The sequence below is a fragment of the Lingula anatina genome, chromosome 7, assembly GCF_051362555.1.
Source record: "Lingula anatina isolate TDL-2025a chromosome 7, LinAna3.0, whole genome shotgun sequence".
Lineage (NCBI taxonomy): Eukaryota > Metazoa > Brachiopoda > Lingulata > Lingulida > Lingulidae > Lingula > Lingula anatina.
In genome coordinates, this window is record NC_141773.1 from 20,426,050 (window position 1) to 20,447,244 (window position 21,195).

The window sequence follows — 21,195 nt, forward strand, 5'->3', positions numbered from 1 at the left end:
CTATAGAAGAGGGACGCTACGAACATCTTCGATCAATAACGATCTTTTAGTAAATGTCTGTATACTGCAATACGTATTTATAATTTTACTATAGATAACAACAGGATGTGCAATCTCAAAAACTGTTAAGACCCTCCCTCCCCACCTTCCTTTGTAGAACCATCCCGCATTCTTCACCTTTGTTTTCCACGGAAAACAGAAGTCCGAATGGTAACATTACATTGCAACACGCAACTTAACCATTAGGAATATTAACAAGTCTGTTACACGATATCACCTTTGACTTATCATCTTTCGCGGCACACCACCTTGAAAAAAGTTAAAACTCTACAGCGACTCACACGCGTATTATTTTTTGTGTACATGTATTTTGTGGTGATGGCACGTATATTCCTTGATACCAGTATTACCAAATCGTCAAACATGCATTTTGATTGCTTAACATATGTCGAGGTTTATCTTTGCTCCATATTACAGATCATATTCCGTTGTAAACCTTTGTTGCAATGTGCCTACTCCCAGTACGACTAGTTTTTTTTGTTGGTTCTCAAGTTTCTTTTATGATGACACTGCGTTTCATAAATTTAGCGCACGCAAACTTAACCAGCATGCGCGACGTCTCGTCTTGCGTTATAATTCCTCGGCGAAAAGTCATTAGCTATTATTTCCTGACCGTTGTCAAAACTTATGTTGTAGGAAACTGCAATTAGGACCATATAGAATTGCATATTTTGTTTGTTACGCATTGTTAAAAAGGCGGGAAAATAATTTTTCATTTTGAGCAGCTTCTTTTAAAGTCAGGTCAAATATTTTGCCTAATGATTCGACTGAATTCACAGGTTGCGTTTGGGAAAGAAGTTAGAAAATGCGAGTCGATCACGCGCTTTCGTTTAAGTGATGATCCGAATTTCGAGGACATACTGGTAGGTCCATATACCGAGTGAATAACTTTACACAATAGACCCTAATTAATAGGTGAATATGTTCTTTTGTGGAAAACAACAAATTGATCGAAAGCTTAGGGCTTTTAATTTTTTTACTACATCATTTACCCTGGATGTCAATATCTTCACAGAAACCATCCAACAGTTGCAACACCTCCTTCAACCGACGTTTCCTTTTCTCTCATCCGTGGAAAATCAAAGTTACCATCTTCGATTAACATCATGCTTGGTGATAACACTATCGGTCAATTTTGTTTGATCAGACTTCAGATGCACAAATATGAGATCATAATCTATGCTTATTGTATATGTTATAAACCTACTTCTTTCTTTCTTTCTTTATTTCTTGCTAAGCTTCTTTTTATGCTGTAAACTGTAGAACTACTGATGGAACTCTTATCGCCCAAATTAAAGAGTTAAAAATGACTACAGAAAACTGAAGTGCCGCTTGGCTAACAACTCTTAAACCACTCGGCCCGTACTTGACGTCCGTCCCCTAAGCCTGTTAGCGGCGTCCGTTCTGTTTACTCTCACTCGATGACCGAGCAGTGTCAACTCTTAATTGCTGTCAACTGTACCTGGGTCTGTAACCGTATCGGATTACTTATGTTGCTGATGGAACATACAGTATTGGTTCAGCTCATAATTTGTTAAAATTATACATTATGATCAAAATATTTTTCCTTGAAAAGTCCGATAATGACGCTTACATAAGCTAAATCAACATGTAAAAAAAGTATATGTAGTTAAAACATGCAAAAATGAACGGTTATGGATTATACTTTACGCATGTGCATCAAACCCACATCTAATTCAACTTAATGCCAAAAGCGTTTCAAGTGTAAGTTAAACTGTATGGTCTTTAGGTTACTGACCTCTCTCCTTGGAAGATATTTTTAAAAATGTAAACTTTTTTTACCCAGAAATAACTCTCTGAAATGTGATATGAAAGAAGACAGTGTGTATGTGCAGTGTTATTCAGATCATCAGAATGTTGGCTGATGCAAGGTTTTGCTATGGGGAGGGGGCAAAAGACTAAAAGACTTTGTCAAGCATTTAGGTGTACCTGTACTGGTTTTGATCGGGAGAAAGATGATACCTTAAAAGCAAAGAGTTGGACATGTTCCCGCTGTCACACGTGTCACATTAGAATTCAAAAAGTTTTATCGGACACCAGTGCGGAAAGGTTGCAGTGCAGTGACATTTATGGGATTTGAATCGGAAAAAAAAGATAAATGTCATATTCAGTGCATTCTTTGGAAACTTATCGCATTTATTTCATTTAAGTTTAGTTTATATTTGATATTAATATAATCAGATGTATACCCCATTAAAAAACTGTTTTGTTACTAACGCTGAGATATTTGCATCCATTGAAAGGGATAATAACAAAAAAAGAGGCCTACTTTGTGACGCAATGCACTGAGAGGTGAAGGAGAGTCGGATTTGTGGTTAAGCAGAAATATCTGCGGTTAACAATATGCTAAATGAGGTAGGTAAAGTGCGTATATGTAAAACAGACGCCTCTCGCTTAAGGCTTTAGTATACAGCCGGTCCATTACCTTGCAATCAACAGTGCTAGTGATAGCGGTAGCAGTAACAGTCAAAGTGTTTTGGATACATTGACAGCAGTTTCAGTGGATTGAATGCATGTTGAATAAGCAGAACTAGTAAGTAGTCAGCAGTTGTGTGGTTTACAGTGAAAGTGATAGTAGTGGTGCCAAAAAGTATCTCACGTTTGTTCACCAGCCGTTGGGAATGTCGTGCTGTTGTATATTAAGCTTAAGTTATGATTTTCATATGCGTACGCGGTTGCTCATTCTCTCTGCCACACACATGCGCGCTCGTAATCTCTCTCTCTCTCTCTCTCTCTCTCTCTCTCTCTCTTACAAGTGAAGACTTGAAAGCAACGTTTCTTATTCTGGAATAAGTGAAGTGTTCACGTCACCTTGATTAAGGCCTCAATGAAAAGTGTAACTATTAACTATGGAAAACAGTTACAGTGGTAACAGACATAAAAGCAGTTCATTTCGTTGCGGGGACGTGTGGGTGAACCTTAAATAGAGGAAATACAAAAACAAATAGCATTATTTCATCAATACGTGTCAATTACATATTAAAACAGCATTTGCGTGCGTGAATTTGATGTGCAATAACGTTATCTGATGGCTTATCTTTACTTAGAGGAATCGATGTGCTACTGCGACAAAAAGAAAAAGGGCATTCTTCGTGACTCGTGCTATTAAGCCTCAGGAACATATTTAAGTTAAAGTCAATCTCCTTGAAGATAATATATGATTGGCCGTGATCATAAACCATAGTTTTACTAATAATAGTTTTGCTGGAGTGACAAAGGTGTAGTGTTATTATTTTTCACCGCAAGTAGGGTTGTTTTGGTACACCTCTTTGATGGAATCGCGTGACTTAGTACTGCTTCCTCTGGTCAGAAGATAGCTCTTGATTCTATTGATAGGTTTGTCTTCAGTGAACATTGAGTGTACTTTTGAAAAAGAAATAAAAAAGATATAAAAGTAGGAATGACAAACGAAATTAAGCGCTTAGAAGAGTAGAGAGAAAGTTGGTACATGAAGTAGAATATAGATACATAGCCCAGTATTTTATCGAGGGAATTAAGCCAAGGGGAAGGGAAAATAAATTATGATTGCATTACGCAGAAAAGGTGAAATAAAAACAAAGGAAGGAAGGTCAAGTATGGATAAATAATGAAAGAAAGAAAAAGGGAGGCTCAGAATACATGTATAAATACTGTAGCATTTGTCGTTAGAAGGGAGCGCGTTTCAATGAACACAGCGTTCACCAATTTGTCAACATCGTGTCAACACCTGCACATAGAGCAAACAGCTGGGTCGTCTGAATAATGGCCAAGACGTTAAAAGCCAAAAGTGGCCATTCGAAGAAAGTGCGCAGCTTGTTCAAATGTTTAATGTATTCCGAAAATATTTGCGAATACTTCCTATTATGTGCTGTCGAAGTAAACTAAAAGGCAAACGGTGCAGTGTGAAATGCGTATGGTTCGGGATAGGTCCAATTCAGAAAGCGAGGGACGATTGTGAAAATATGGTCTCTCGAATCAGAGGATAAATATTCTACTACATAACTTCCACTGATGATGAATTGGATAAAACCCAGATTGATATGTTTGTTTGAAATATTGCCTCGTCTTTCACCCTATGCCAATTTAAAAGAGAAATATTGTGCATAAATTCAATACACATCGTTTAATCTAGACGTTTTTTTTTAAGTTAGCATTATCATCAATTGGGCAGGTAAGACGCATCTTCTTTCGCCATTCAAACAGATTCGAACCTTTCTTCATGGGGCAGTTTCGATCAACATATTTCATTTGATCGCCAGTGCGTGTACGATTAAAACTGTAGATTTTGGAAGGAATTTGGGGTCAATTAAGTGCAGTTGAAATAGAAAGAGTTGGCCTTTTTTAGCCACAACAGATCGCTTTCACCATTGGGAAGAATCAACGAGAATTTTCAATCAAGCACTTCCTTTCTGAAATTAGAGTTGAAATTAATAAGGTAAAGCTTATAAGGACAGGATACATTGTAGAAGTTTATAAAATGTTTATGTATTGTTTATGTATGCAGCGCATAAATCAAATGAGGGAGCGCTCTCTCACATTATCTGATGCCTTATAGATTATATACAATGGAAACAAACTGTTTAAAGTAGAAAACAGATGTGTATTGCTGTGACCAGGAGGGTTAGACCTCCTACGAAGAAATGTCACGGTTTAAGAGGGTACGTCACCGAAGGAATTAACCCCTTGCCAAAACCGCACCTATTTTTTTTTCTTCAGACCCATCGCACCATAACGGTGGTAAATTGCTGAATATTCCACAGCTGCATTGTTGCTTTTGATTGTACGCTTGTTTAAAAATGCGACAGTGAAATGTATTTAAAAGCGTCGTTTTGCTTCAGATACTAGTTAATTTGAAAAAATACCTGATACGATTTTGAGAGCAGTGGTAGGCCTATTCATTGCCTGCATTTCACTAATAAAGGTATTATTTTAGCATAAACAGTTGATCATTTGTAAGATAAAACATGCTTCAGGTCATTACAAAAAGATTCCACATGGATTTATTTGTTGAGTAAGCATTTAACGCATTTTTACATTTCAAAAAAATTACCTTGATGTTTAGGTCATAGGGAATTGTGTACGCAGGCGCGACAAAAAATAGGTAGTCATTTTCAACGATAAACAATGTATCCAGTATTGTGGCGTAATTACCCATAAAGGAATCTCAGTGTTGTTAAGTTACATCACGTGACACATTTGCACCTGATGAACCCGCAATCTGCGGGGATATCAGTTCAAAGGTCAAATTTGTGCGTGAAGACGTTGCAAAACAAAGCGCGCTAATCCAAAAATGAGATATGTATCTTGTTAAAGACCCCAGCATGCCAGTAGTGTTTCAGTGTTTCATGAGAGTATATGTTAAACCGGGGTGTTTCTAACATAGTTTCTAAAATAGCCAGGTAGACTTCCTCAATGTGTAGATGTACATTAATTTGAAATATACATGTACCTACCGAAATTGATTTCCTTGCATCTATCTCACCGCCTATGTGAAGTTGCTCAGAAGACTTATATCTCATACCAAATGTCTTCAGTACATTCGCTAGTGTAAATACGGCATTTTACTTGGGGAATAATGTAGAGAGATAGCAATGTAGTTTGGTCAACCCGCCCAAAACGCAATTACGCTTTTAGTATTGTTTTCAATGTACAGCACTAATGCACTGTGAAGACGATATTCGACTTCAACAATATTCAACACCTCAGGCAGCGCCGTGTACATGGGATTTTTCCTGCCAGCTATTCGCCGTGAAATCGCTCTTAAACATGCAAGATATTTGAGATCAGTTCTGTCGCGTTCATGTCCCCCTTTTTCTAGCCTCATAACTCTAATTTCAAAGCAATCGGATGATCCACTGCAGTCGTAATCATTGCGGCTTACGCGAAGCACGGATTTATCTTTTTTTTTCTGTTACTTAGAGCTACCGTATTCTTTTTAAGAATATTAGAGAAATATGAATCAGACAGAATTCCATCGTCTGAGATGTTTTGCGGTATGTGCCTTTGTCATGCTATATTCTTATGTGAATGAATGACTCAGTTACGAGATGAGGTACGGAAGAGAGCAAAACGAACACGCAATTAAAGGTGAGCGCCACGAAAACTTAGACGTTAACAGTAAGTGGAATTGTAAATTGTGGAGCAGCAGTTTTGGTGTTACTAACTCTCTCTCTCTCTTTCTCTCTCTCTCTCTCCTTTTGTGTGTGTGTGCGCGCGCGCGCGTGTGCATCGTTACGATATTGCAAAGCTTGCCAAAAGATCTACATTTCTCATTAGATTCACATTGGTTTAGGTATTTTGTAGCATTTCATTGACATGTCACAGTTTCTTTTTATCAAAATGTTCACAATGTGAATTGTTGACAGCATGTTGTTTTTTTGTAGAAGATGACGGTATGTTAGCTATAGATAAAACCGCACGTACAAATCAATACAAGGACAAACGAAGCAAATACAACACACGTTTTTAGGGCAGACAAATTACACTACCAGGGGAACAGAGGGCATCTTTTACTCCCCTCTCTCTTTCAAATTGTAGTTAATTCGATGTCGGCATACGTGTGTTTTATATAGCAGCTGATTCTGAAAAAATACTGTAACAAAAAATGAATACCTGTACATCCATAAATATACTAGTGACACAGAGTTTTGGAATAAAGCTGGAAGAAAACAACAGTCATCTTGGCAAAACGCCTACGACTTTCAAAAGAAAATATTATTATGATACTAGCGATTCAGTTGACATACAATATATGAAACGTGCCAACGTGTGTGTCGTGTTAGTAAATGCAGCTGACAACCCAAACTAAAGATAGATAGATACTTGACAACAAAGAAAATACGCAATGAAAATCACACAACACATGTATATATTTAATTTCTTTAAGTGACGACGCAGTGAGAATTTAATCATATATGCAGTTGGTATGGACTTGAGTTTATATGTAAAGTAGCTTTTGCATCCATCTTTTTGTATCTGTTTCGTTATTTAGTTGCAATTTCATCTAAAGAAAGGTTTCTTCTTTATTATTCGGTAACTGAAGTTTTGCGCCCTAGACAAAAGAGCTGATATATAAACACCTTTTGCAGGTGTGTAAGAAGCTATGCGTGGGCGCTAACCGTTAAGAAAAAAATTACAAAATTAATGAGATGCAAACTGTTTTTGAATGCTTTGTATTATACATGTGTATTTTAGTTATCATTGTTTATTTTGTTACAGGTTATGATCACTGTGAAATACATGTACTACTTAAAGGTATATACTATCCACGTTTGAAAATGTCCTAGAATAAAATCTTAAGCCTACGTATCCTACAAAACTGCTTATCTCACCCAATTCTGATCTAAAACGATAAAGACATCTCAAATCAAAATGCCTGATGTCGATATTTCTTTCTGTGATGTCCAGGAAAATATGGCAGTCCAAGTGAGTGGCAGGTGGCTTATAATATTTTTTTAATCACAATGACAAAAGACATCGAATCCAATTGGTCGAGCTTATAACTGCGAGTAGGAAAATAATTCGGGAAAATTCGATTTGGTGGAAATTTTTAGAATAGGATTTGTTTTTAATATTTTTATTAGATCAAAATCTACTAGGTGTACCAAGACCCATATGGTTTGTGCCGTTAGAACATTTGAAGTGTATTAGGTATGATGACTTGAAACTAATCTACCCAGTCTTTGTATGCTGCATGTGTCCTTTTCTTCATTCGTTAAGAAGAATTAGACAGATGGCAAGAAAAATGGCCCCTCTTAGTCAAAGAGTCATTGAAACAGAAACAATAAATCACGTTCTCGTGGTGCTCACTGACAGGACGGAGAAAACTGACCACCAGCCAACAATGGGAAAGTATACTGTTGCCATGGTGACAGCAAACATTCCTTCTCCGACTTGATATAAAATTTGGATGTGCCTCAAGAGTGGCTAGATGCTTGTTCACTTTTTAGCCAAGAGTTTTATTTGATTTCAAAATTTCAATTTTTTTTCAAAAATAAACAATAGAAACCTCGTACTTATATGACGCTACCACTGACTGACGCACGCGGGCACGATAGCTCGCGCACACAAACACACACACACATTGACCAAACTCTTACGGACCTCTAGTGCCCTACTAATTCTACCATTCTGCAGATATTTAATACAGATCATTTGTTTTCCATTTTCATTTGAATCATCATTTTTCAAGTATCACTGTATTTTGCTTTTAATATAATAATCAACTTTAATTTTTTATTTATATACATGTATCTAATGCACGCAATTATTTAAATCCAGGGATCCTTACATCCATTTTTGTTATATACATGTATTTAACAAATAATCAAACCTGAAAGTCTTTTCTCCTGGAAGTGCATTTAAAACTCTCGCCATTAACCCTGGTGATGTCATGAAAAGTTCAACCGCGCTTGTTTTAATGTTTGTTTTTCTTTCTCGACGTGAAAGTCATTTCACCTGCGTTTTAAATTTTCGTGGGTCATTAAAATTTAAGTGGTTTTTCAGTTTTTCTGCAGTTTAATGACTTTTTTGTTTGTTACGAGTTGCGTATTTTTCCTTGGCACCGTCAGTCTGGAGATTCAATGGTTTGCGCTATATACACTACTGGTACATCGGTCGGTCCTGTCTCTTGGCGCTGCTAATCCGAGTATGGCTAGGAACTCCTCTTTAACTAATTTCCAATCCCTACATCAATCAAGAAACAATATCAATAATATCCACACCTTTCACAGATGCCCTGCATGATTTTATTGACACTGCTGAATCTATACTTTAGGTGTTAAATTCCAACTGCCAAATTTTCAGATCAAAATTTCATCTCTGTTACAAGCATATTTCTTGTCTTATCTTTTGTACCTCTATTTGGACCTTATCCCGAACTATCATTAAGTAGATTTTTGAATTGACATCGCGGTGAGACAATCACTCGTCTAAAAGTGAAATATAATATTCCTTACAAGAGTGACGATTGAAGGTAGGAGCTAAGCTTCAGTTTATATCAACATTATCATAAGTGTTTTGTTTTTTCTCTCTCACTTCGTTGAGTCTGATGATCGAGCACTTCCACTGCAAGAGCGTCTTATTTCAGTACTATTTAACCTTGGACGAAACTTTAAAGCAGCCTTGACACAGTAAATTTAGCTAAGTATTACGTGACTCTTGCGTATAACACACAGCAATCATATGTTAACTGTCAGCATGTTTAAAACGTAATATAAGACACTCTTTCAAATGCCAAGATTATCAAGAAAAACCATTGATAAGATCCAACATCTACAATCATTCTATTTCACTGGAACACGCCATTTAACTTCGTACACACACCTTGAAACTAAGTTACAAACAATGACTAATAAATACTAAAGTTTCCATTCATTTTTTATGTTATTGCTCAACATACTGTTTGATATTTTGAAACTTAATCCTTATTTAGAAACATCGGTGTAAAAATGTGTTTAGTATTGTAGGGCGTACATTATAAAGCTCTAAATGTAATAGTTCACGGTTACGAATGGGAAGCAGGCATTTCGTCGACCAGCTTCATTTTAAATCATTTAATCTATTCAGTTGCAAACACGGTTTAGATTGGAAGATATACACTGTAAGTCATGAACGTATACTTCGAAAGAACATTTTTTCTTTCTGTACGGACCTTCAGTGTCCGTTACCGTACCTTTTCTCTTTTTGATGGATGGATGGACAAACTGTACTGTGTCGCTTTCAAACACGCGCCATGCGAGAACAACACCTTTTTTTCAATATGGCCGCCAACAAAACGACTGCAAACCTGCATTCAGTCCACGTAGCCTTACCTGTTCAAAGCTCAGTATCTGTTTCTTATTTTGTAGATCAATGAAGTGAAATAGCAGTGCCGCAGACCACGAGAAATGGGGGGTGACACGCGGGCGGTGTCTCTGTGGGCTTTTGTCCTGGGCTCTGTCCTCTCTGGTCTGGGAGTCATCATGGCCGTCACATTCCTCATCTTTAATATAAAGTTCAGAAATATGAGGTGAGTTGTGTTCGAAGCATTCCACAAACCATGCTGGTTTGAGGTCGTATGTTAATAAAAAGACTCTATTTCCCTGACAGTCTTATCTTCTCGTAATCTCTGCGTCTTTTAAAGCAAGCTTCAACGGTTTTGTTTTTTAAAGTTCTCTCCAATCTAATCTCGTAGAGGGTAATTTGTTTAATGTTATTTAAACTCATTATCGATGCCATGTCACTTTTCGCCTTACAGGATAGTCAAGATGTCGAGCCCCAATATCAACATGTTGATCACTGTGGCCGGGTTATTTCTGTACACATGTTGCGTACTGTACGGTCTAGATCATTTCACCGTGGATAAACCTGGCCAGGCCACCGTCTTATGTCAGGTGAGTTTTAGTCAGCAGTGTTCACATCGAGTCTATCTTAAACTTGTCCAATGATACGTTTTGTGCTTTAAGGGGACAGCTTACTTGTACCTCGGTTTACAAGTCTAATTTTGCGATCTAACAAAACAATCGTTAAAGCTAAGGTTGACTTTCTATCATGTACAGAAGTCATCGAGTTTCATATTTCTGATGAAAGGAATGAAGGAGAAACGACCACAGAAATGGGGAAGACGGGCTTTGGTGTGAAATAACCCGTGACGATTCTTCCTTTGAAGACGGTGATTAGTTTTGTTGTTATGTCAGCTCTTCAATTTTCCGATTTCATTATGGTGACGTGACCCACCTCCGCACCCGCACAATGCGTTTTTACAGGGGTAGGTGATGGCCGCTCGCGGTCAGCTGCCATGTGATACCCTTTGGAACAATACGCCGTTGATTGCACTTTGACCGTTATTCAGATAATTGAAGGCATACAAGTTTTAATCTGAAACGCCTGCAAGAGGGTGGGTATAGGGGTTAGTGGTGGATAGCCAACCTATTTTAAGCAGAATCTCCCCCATAGATTTTATTTCTTAAATCTTGTTTGGACTGAGGTCCAGAGCTCTGTCTGCCGCATGTTGGATTGAATACATTGATGTAATTTTGTCACTAATAAAAACAGCGTAGACATGAGAAATGAAAAAAAAAACGTCGTCGACTTACCGCAGTCTGGACCCAGTTGCGCCAACGGAGTGGGGGGTGGTATTGAAAGCGTAGTATCTACGCCCGATTTACGCCAGAGGAAGTAAGCCAGTTGATCCATACTGGAGTAGCGTTTGCGTTAGACTTACTTTAGTCGTAAATACACTGCTGTTGGTGGGTGGTGAATGTCTGTCGTAGCTTGTTGACGCAAATTGGACCGATTGCATGTTGCAGTAATCATGTCTGAACAGGTACTTTAGAAATGTTCTGGGATTATTTTCAGGTTCGCACTTGGATTTTCAGTCTCAGCTTTACGATCATGTTTGCCGCCATGTGCATGAAATCCTGGCGGGTGCACAAAATATTCAAGATGGCGACAGTTAAGAGATTAGTAAGTTATACAAGGCAATTGATGTTTAGTAAAAATTAGCTTTCCCCACAAGCGCTAACTTTATTATTTAGATGCGATATTAAAATCCTGCTAAGACGCCAACATTTCGTTACAGAACGATAAGTGTCACTCGCATACTGTAGAAAGACGACTAGATTGACTAAGGCCTACCAAGAACCCAAGTGAATATTCTAAGGCTATTTGTTAGGATTGGCAGCACTGACTAGGAAGCTCTACATTAAGTTCATCTCTTTTTCTTCCAGGTTATCAAAGATCAGAAGCTTCTTGCTCTTATAGGTTTGTTTCTTATCATTGACCTGGTCATCCTTGGTCTGTGGCAAGGCATTGACCCTCTGACCACACACATTCGGACACTACAAACCCTGGACCAGGTGAGTCATATTATCTTCGTTGGAGTAATCTTGCAATGAGTTTTTCAAAGTCTTTGTAATAAACAAAAAAGATTTTCCCCCGATTCAATGTTAAGCAAAATACTGCTCGGCCCCTCTTCTAAGATATTTTCTTTATACTAATATGCATAAGCTTAGCTTTTTCTTTCTTTGAGTTTGTTCGCGATATCGTCTGTTTCGTTGGTTCTGCCCGTCTGTGTTACTGTACATCTACACCTGTACCTTCATTTGAGCATAGATAACAATATCAACACCTCCTTTTTCAGACTCCACCGGATGCCCTAGAAATCCGTTACGACAACGTCACGGTGATGATCTGTTCGTCCAGGTATTTCCCGGTGTGGATAGCATGTATCTACATCTACAAAGGCCTCATCTTGCTGTACGGCACATATTTGTCTTGGACGATCCGGCACGTCACTCTGCCCGCCATGAATGACGCCCGATATATCATCCTCAGCACCTACACCGTGGTGGTCTGCGGGGGTGCAGCCACGAGCTTGGCGGCCATGTTGGACCAATGGCCAGACGCAGTATACTTGAGCATCATTGGAGGCGTGTTCATCTCCACAACTGCGACGCTGTGTGTTGTTTTTGTGCCCAAGGTAGGTAGACTTACCGCCATCAGAAAAGCAGTACCTCAGTTCACACATTATGGAACAACATGTACTACAGGTAGTTAGTACTCAGTACATGTACCCCAGTAGCAGCATCTATATATCTTAAAATGTAACACAGCACATCCCTTACGAAAATTCCGTATATAGAACTCTAGTAATTCTATCGGACGTCCTATAAGATCTAGGGCATATGCTCTATGGGACCCTATAGAAAATATCCGTAGGAGAAGTGTATGTTTTTTCATAGTTCAAATGTTTTAACATTATTACAAATTTAGAAAACGGTTTCAGATTATTCTGTTGAGGAGGAAATCGCAGGAAGACATGATGAAGGTCTCCATGTCCTCGCAAATGATGAACTCGGGCAACCAGTCCTTTGAGCAGATCGAGGAAGACATGTACCATTTGGTTGCCGAAAATCGGACGTTGAAGAAATCGTTAACAGAAGTATGTTTTTAATCAGTTTTTAAATAATATATTTGTTTATATGCAATACTAGTCGGCATCATCTAATCATTTATGATAATACATCTTTGATAAACGTATTTGTATGTAAAATATATGAGTTTGTACTAGGTATAGCCCTAAATTTTAGCCTTATAAAATTCATGTGTGTATTTGTCAACTTAAGCTTTAATATAATATAACTTCTGTACCTTTATAGAAAGAATCTACGATAAAAGAGCTGGAAAATCACGTTCACAACGCAAAGAGCAAATTACTGAAAATGATGGATCCAGAGGGCAGACAAGACAGTGGCCTTGACATTGACTTATCAACGTCAAGTCTCGAGAATGAGAACGAGAAACCAGGAGACTGTAAAGCAAAAGAGGCAAAAGAGAGTGAATATGCCAGTCGCGTGAATTCACTCTACCACCAGAGCAGACCTACGCCTGCCGTATGGAATATGAAATACAGTGGTAGAGGCAGTCGGCGGTCTTCGGTAAAAAGCGTGGAAAGTTACGCTAATATAACCAGACTCAGGGATTCCATAGCGCTGGACTTGAATGTTGTACAAAATTTAAGCTCTACTTTGAGGGAATCAATATCTAACGATTTGTCCCCAAGGAGGCAGTGTACAACTCATTACTATGACAACGTGAGAACGAGGCAAGATCTCGCAAGCGCGATAGCAGGAAGTTATGATCTAGCAGACGATTCTGACACCTATTCTTACGTCAGCAATCACCTTGGTTACAGCTCAGACGGTAGCGCCGTTGGATATCCTCGACGAACGAACGGATACATTCCACGACTTGAAAAGTCCGCCTCTATGGAGAGCGTGTCAACATTAGACAATGACAAATATTACCCGTCCGTCCCAAGTCAGAGTTCAAGGTCGACGAAAAAGAAGCGAAAAAAGCGATTTGGACACTGGAAACGTGAGCCAAGACCCAAAGTATACACAGTTCAAGACGCTCAGGAACCGAACGTTGTCCAAAGCAACGTGGCAGTGACAAGAAACTTGAATAAAACTGTGGTGTACGATACTTTTGTATGATGAAATTGTGCCTTATTATACAATCTAAGTCATACAATATAATACACCGCTCTACATTGTAATAGTGCCGTTCATTTCATCAGAACCGTCAACGGATCGTGTCTGCGTGAAAGAGCTGTCACTCCGGCTAGTGTTTGGACAAAAAAAGCTCACCAGTGCTCACACTCAGAGCAATTCTGGTTCAAGGACACATTTTGTGATGAATGTTTGACAGTGTGTGTCTATTGCCACTTGTACCTGATGATCTTTCATCAGTCGGCAAAAAGCTGCTATCCCAGAGGATAGGCCGCTGTGACATGGTGACTAGTTTATACATAGCGCCCAGCCACACGATTCCAACCTATAAACGGGTAATATCGACCTGATGCGGGAACGGGACATTATTTTATACAGTTCATGTTTATGAACACGCAGCATAATACACACGGAAGCCCTCAGGTGCATCTAATGATGTATGACAATGACGATGTTACAGTTGCACCTTGACGCAACTACCACATTTTCAATTATGTCCGTGTGCCTTTGATAAAGCGACCACATATTGTGACATTGACTCAGCTATCCTTGCCATTTCCTATTTTTTTTAATGGACAACTTTTACACGTTGTAAATGAGTTTTTATATTGTGTATTTACATGCACTGTGACGATGTGGTTGTGGAATAGATATCAATCATTCCGCATGTAATGATTTAATTTGCAAGGCAAGTTTGTTTCTACACTTATGAACTTTATATATTAGATCGTTTAAATTAGGAAGGTGCATGTGATAATCAATAACAGTGCAGACGGAGTATAAAGAATTACACAAAGTCCGTTATGATCTGACAAAATGAATGAATTATAAGTGCTAAAGGCCCATTTTACTTTCCGTCCTTAAGGCATTAACATCCATGTAAATTTGGAAATGTCACCTTGTCCTTGTGTCACCTTGTGCGCAACGGAACATTCACGGGATGTGTCAGAATGATAACCTCGTCCACAATAACCTGCATTAATGGACATTCGAATCTAGCCGCTCAGATTCCATTGATTTAGTATTAAAAAAATGAGTATTTAACTTTCGTTATGTGAATAATTTTACAATATGTGTCTTGTCAATGCAGTGGCGGATCCAGGGGGGTCCAGTTTTTAGGAATCACAGGCCACGGATGCAAAGCCGACCCCCCCTCCCCCCCCCACCCCCCCCCCCCCACCCCCTTTGGCGTGGGGTTCCGAGCCCCTAAATTTTTTTTTTTGATATTTTACAGGGCGAACGGTGCCATTTGGTACGGTTTAGAACTATGATTCGTCTAGTCAAAGTTCTAATTTCAAGAGGGAACTATTTAGTGATTTATTTTCAAAAATCGAAGAGGGGAGGTCAGGACCCCCCCTGACACCCCCCCCCCTAAATCCGCCACTGCAATGCATATCCTATGCACAGAAATGCTCAAAATGCACCCTGGTCATGCCAGCTGTATTATGAAATTAATATTTGTGATATCTGTTTGTAATATCGAGTAATAAAGGAATATGGCGTGCTTCGCCAATCTCTTTAATTTGAATGTCGACGCGGTGGCTTTGTATACGCGACATCCCCGAGTGTGTACATTGGTTTTGTATGTTAATGTTTTTTAAACGTTTGAAACCCAAGGCACGTATATAGCCTGGGTATCCGAGCCAAGTGAAGGTAGAATTTTAAGGACTCTTCATGATTAGTTGCTATGGTGACATCTATAGTGGATGAGCAAATACTTGAAACAAATGCCTGCCGTTAAAATAAATCAATATTTACGAAGCGGGTAAAATCGATTAAAAAAATCAAAACTCTTTCGCATTCTCAACAGAAGGGCTTCGAAGTTCACTTAGAGAAAGTTTGCAGTTAATGGATTTTAGCCCCTGTTTGTTTACATATTTTTTGCACGACAGTAAAAGTTGAAAGGTCAGGTTAGGTACATTTCACGTTATTTTTAGATTCACTTACATGCAAAACGACGTCTTTTCAGTCTTCTGAAGCTGTTACAAAAGTAGATAAATAGACTTCCTTCTTCCAATATTGTAACAGCAAGAAAAGACAGAGAAGATCCCTGGTGGAGGATAAATTAAAAAAAAGACAATCTGAAAAAGCTGCCTAAACGACGAACTGATCAAGACATCTAAGCACAATCGCTCACATGTTTTGGGTTGTTTTGGCTAGCTAATTCCAATATGAAAAGATTAGTACAATCGTTGAACAAAATTAGACATTGCATATCCTGCAAGGCATTTCTGACGCTTGTCCAGTGCGACAAAACCGGTCAGAGATTTGTGAATCTGTGGACATAAAACGGATTGAGCAAAATCGATGACGGTCCTGCTGTCATGAAACACAGTTGGCAAGTCAACAAATCGAACAATAATTAATTCTGCTTTGACAATAAAATCCCGCTGTGCCAAAATCTATCACTGTCATTCTTTGCTAGTGGTTACAAAATGTTGAATTTGACCAAAAATTTCAAACTTTCTCTGGGAAGCTGTAATTTTGCGATGTGATAGCTACACCGTCACAGTTTATCATTTCATAAAAAGGGAAACAGCAGCTGCCCTTTTAAGGGCACACAGGAGAGTTGAACAGCTATACCCACCAAATCCAAGACGCGTTACCCTGGGTAATATATTTTGCACAAACTAATGAAAGTCTAATGGAATGTTTTCAGTTTTAGTTTAAATCATAAGGGGGTGTTGTCTCAATGCTTCAAAACTGGGTTTGAAGAATTTAATCCACATTTCATAATTAATAAAAATGGTGAATATGTGGGTCACGGTAACGTTATTGACGCGGGTACAAAAACTTATTATAATCATGTAAATAATAACAATATTTTTGCTATTATCCATACACACTTCAATCATGAGGGGCACACCACTTTCACATGCTTTTAAAATGGAATTGACAAACACAGAGGAATAATGCACATATTTTATTTACTGTAACTCTGTCACATGGGACACACACTGAACAAAGTTGATCTAAAGAATGTTCCAGATTGTAGTTTTTTATCTGAATTATTATTTTTATATTATTATTTTAACACAATAAAGTTCAGTTAAATACAAAATTTAACAAAATGAAGTTCAGTGTAACACAAAGTTCATAATTATAACATTCTTCCTGACATATGTGGACCAATGGTGATATCTGTTCTGTGCTCACTAAGGCATCCACTCTTGGGATTCTGAAAAAAAAAATCACACAAAGAATCTGTTAACTATGATAACGAACAATGGATAACCTAAGATCACAAATAGTTTATTGCTTATTCAAAGAAAGTACAGTGCATTATGAGTGGCAAACACGCATTACTGAGACACATTTTCTTCACCCATTTTCGGTGCTTCATTGCGTAACGTAAGTGTTGCTAGTAATCCATTATTGCTGTTTTTACAGACGGTTAAATTTTAAACGCACGGAATACAGTGTAGCAGCTTAATTTAAGACAAAACTAAAAAAAAAGTAATTCAATTTCGATGATTTAGTTTTCGAGAACAAGAGAACATGAATACGGTATCACCGCGCCACCATGTTCAATATGACCTTTAGGGTACGTACGGATAAAATTTAGTCCCAAAATATTACACGTCCCTATACTCCCGTTACCGATAGATACATAAAGGAAAAACGGAAAAAACGTCTTTTTAGATTTAAATATCGATAGATCCGATTTTTTTCTGCTGTCCTATATATTTCTATAGATATGACGTCCTCATAAACCCACGTCCTTTAAATCCGCATACCTATAGATCCACGTATTTTTAGATCCAAATACCGATAGATCCATTACAGGTACACTATTGCTCGAAATAGTTGGTATACTACTCAGTACATAAAATGCACTTCTTTAAAACGGCAGTACTCAGTCAGCAATATATTATTCTACTAGATCGTTTTCACACAATACTCAGTGAAAGAACATAAAAAGAACAAAAGTGTGTTCTATATTTCACAACGCTTAAGCACTAGCAAAGAATGACTGATCAATATATTGACAGAGACCACGTCAGCCCTCGAGGTGTGTTAATAATAAATAAGGCAGGTAAATAGCAGTGAATCGGACGAGTTTTTCACCTTGAGTTTTATAAAGCAAACGTCACTATGCACTCGCCTATTGTGAATTTTTTTATTCAAGATAGTTTACTATTGTGCGTGTACAAATATCAAAAGCTTTGGATTTCATTATAAAAGTGAAGGTTTTTAAAAGCCATCCATTATTTCTCCAGGGCGTTAAATGAGACCAGATTTTGGTTAAGAGCTAGAACTGAGACTGTGACCTTTAACAGCAAGGATCTCACAACAACTCGACGTCCTCAATTTCAGTGGAGCAAGTCAACATTAGAATGAGTACCCGTACAATGTACAAGCTAACACTTCTTACCTGTTCGGGTATGACAAATGCACCTTTAGAAAAACTCGTACAAAGAGCTTCAAAAGCGTATATAATAAATCAAAATTTTACTGTCAAAGAGCAGACCTGTTTATTATAGAAGCAATTGTTTGGTGTGGTATTTAAGTCCCCTCTCCTCCAAAACAGCGACAGAAAAGGCAATGCGTTGGTGTGTACCTTAATACACCTGTCTTTGCAGCGACAAGGATGCCTGGACAGCTGGGTGTTTAGTTAGTGGTTACATGTGTACACGTATGTGCACGCTCCTTGCTTTCTTACAGCAGCAGCCTCTTGGTTCATTTCGACTCTAGTGTATGAAATGGTGTTAATGTTTTGTAGAGCAGTGATATTTTTGTTGCGTTAAATTTGGCCTACATTGTTATAACTTAGGTTAATGACACTATATATAGTTTCGCTGTCGATTCTTCCCACCTTTTAACAACAGAGCCTGCACTTTGATCAGTTAATAATTTCACTAAAGCCTAGATTACATTGTAGGCTGATCCTAAAGATTATTTCTGTCGTTTTCTAAAACTGCTATTGTTAAGTTCATTTCGATTTTTCTTAGCGTTTTATGGACAAAAACGCCACACCGACAAATGTCAATTTTAATGTCTGGACAAAAAGATAACCGAGACGCGACGAACCCGGCCATTTGTTATCCTTGCACCTTTGCCAAAAATAACGATAATAAACCGTAATATAATTACAGTGCCCTCCTGCCCTTTGGTCAAACCATGGTTTCTACGGAGATATTACGTCACAAGGAAATACAATAACAATCACATGGTGACAGCGTTTCTAGGGCTGCATGGTCAATATGTTCAGGGGTCAACAAGGTCACTTGAGTTACGGCCTCGATAGTTCTCAAACGGAAACGATACACACATGATTTAGCTTCAATCCAATGTCCCCGAAAACGACATTCTGGATGAGCTACTTGACCTGCAGAAATTACCAGCTTCATACAGTGTTTAAAGTGTGGTCTTTTTCTTCCGTGGTAGCCACTTTCAAGCCTGCCTGGCTATTATAGGGCTGTGGGAAGTATGGGTTGTGGGGGGGTGGGGGGTGACTGAACCGCCCTTTTAGCTCAGAAAAGAGTCTTCTAATGACTGAAATTTATTGTAGGTGTTTTATGGATACTTACAATAAATTTCAGTCATGAGAAGACTCACCTCTGAGCTAAAAGGGCGGTTCAGTAGGTTATGGCAAAAAGGTTATGGTTTTCTCTCAGAATACACCCCTGTTTTAATAACAAATATAAGATACAAAAACTGACTTTTAGATAAGCAGCCATTATATCATCTGCATCCATTATATATAGCTTTCCTTATGTTATAAAGTGATGTACAGGTAACCTGAGCAATAGCACGGTGGGACATGGGAACCTTTCTTCCGTGTCTTCAGATGTATGTACTTACTGATTTTATTCAATAATATGTGTTCGTATTGAATTCAAGCCAGTTTAATGTATGTCATTTACTGCACTCGGTTATTTAAAAAAGTGATTATTTAATTGGTGGCTGGACAGGTAACACGAAAATGGAACAACGAATAAGCGTGTTTCTGTAATTCATTCTTTGAAAATACAGTCGTGAAAAGGTGCAATAATTTATAGCAAGTCTTTTAGCATGCTACATGCTGTACAGTATGAGGCCAGGCGTTGAGAAGTGCCTTTTTCACTATGTATTCTGACACCAATTTCACGTGTAGTAAGTATACTTTTATTAGAGGATTCCACTGTACAATCTCGTAGCAAATGTATGTTGATTAACACTTTATTGTACTCGATACTCCTTTCAATCTGTTAAAGACAATCAAACACAGTGCAGTCTTAGTATATTTGCTGTACGCATCGATCTGTTCACTTTTTTACGTAATCAGGTGTCTCGGGATCATTTAATGAAGTATGCGCGGCGCTGGGGTGCATACGGTCTGAACAAACGACATTTAAATGGTCAAGTCGTCCACTGTCAAAGGGCGCTATATTGTTGTTGTTGTATATAGCAACTACAACTCGCCAATAGTATTGATTTCTTTTCTTTCTTCGACCAGTGGTCTGTGCGTTGGTAATTCGAGTGAAGTCAAGCTGAAGAAAATTGACTCGGGGTCATAGTGACATTAATAAGTGGATTTTAGAACTTGCCGTTATTATAACCACTGGTCAAAACCACACCGTAGCCGAGGTAACTGTGACACAACAACAACAAAACACCGTCCAGTTGAATGATTTTAAGAGAATGTGTCCAGAAAATGAATGGGAATTGGCCTATTATTTCATAATACTGTTGCTTTAAGAGCATACGCACTGCCTTGGAAAGAAAATGGTGGTCGATCCCAAAGTAGGCCTTGATGGCGTATCACGGCAACGAGCAAAGAAAGTGGTAGATCACTAATCCAAATCCAATTCCATATAACATTGACAAAGTTTCTGAAATGAAGAGAGAACGAGAACAAGCATGCCCAAGCAAGATATCTTATCCGAGATTGTTCAACCAAATACTTTTTTTTCTTTTAAAATGCAATTTTTCTTCAACTCAAGATTCATTGCTCGTCCTGCTTTAAGAGCCGAGGTTTTATATTATTTTGATTAACATAACTTAGCTCTAAATGTTTAGCGTAACGTTAACCGCTACTATATATCTACCTACCTGTACATTTCAGATATCGACAGCAGGTAGTCTTATTTGGAAGATTGTATAGCTTTTACTGTCCGAATTGGTAATGATAAGAAGCAAAGTAGGATGTGCAGACACAAAA

The 21,195-nt window shown here is 38.2% G+C and overlaps 1 protein-coding gene across 5 annotated transcripts in view; it reads left to right on the forward strand.

Annotated features, from left to right (window-relative positions):
- LOC106171693 (putative G protein-coupled receptor 156) overlaps window positions 1-15,559 on the forward strand; it is a 35,911-nt gene extending 20,352 nt beyond the window's left edge. The window contains exons 1-8 of one of the 5 annotated variants that reach the window (XM_087018012.1): window positions 2,436-2,614; window positions 9,909-10,069; window positions 10,298-10,433; window positions 11,398-11,505; window positions 11,769-11,897; window positions 12,182-12,520; window positions 12,827-12,982; window positions 13,200-15,559. In XM_087018012.1, coding sequence (XP_086874138.1) covers window positions 9,948-10,069; window positions 10,298-10,433; window positions 11,398-11,505; window positions 11,769-11,897; window positions 12,182-12,520; window positions 12,827-12,982; window positions 13,200-14,036 — 1,827 coding nt within the window. In that variant the 5' untranslated portion in view covers window positions 2,436-2,614; window positions 9,909-9,947 and the 3' untranslated portion in view covers window positions 14,037-15,559. Of the gene's footprint in view, window positions 1-2,435; window positions 2,615-5,986; window positions 6,148-9,908; window positions 10,070-10,297; window positions 10,434-10,472; window positions 10,937-11,027; window positions 11,366-11,397; window positions 11,506-11,768; window positions 11,898-12,181; window positions 12,521-12,826; window positions 12,983-13,199 lie in introns of those variants that run through there. The other 4 variants (XM_087018014.1, XM_087018013.1, XM_087018015.1 and 1 more) reach the window with 4 other exon arrangements.
- The last annotated feature ends 5,636 nt before the right edge of the window (window positions 15,560-21,195 follow it).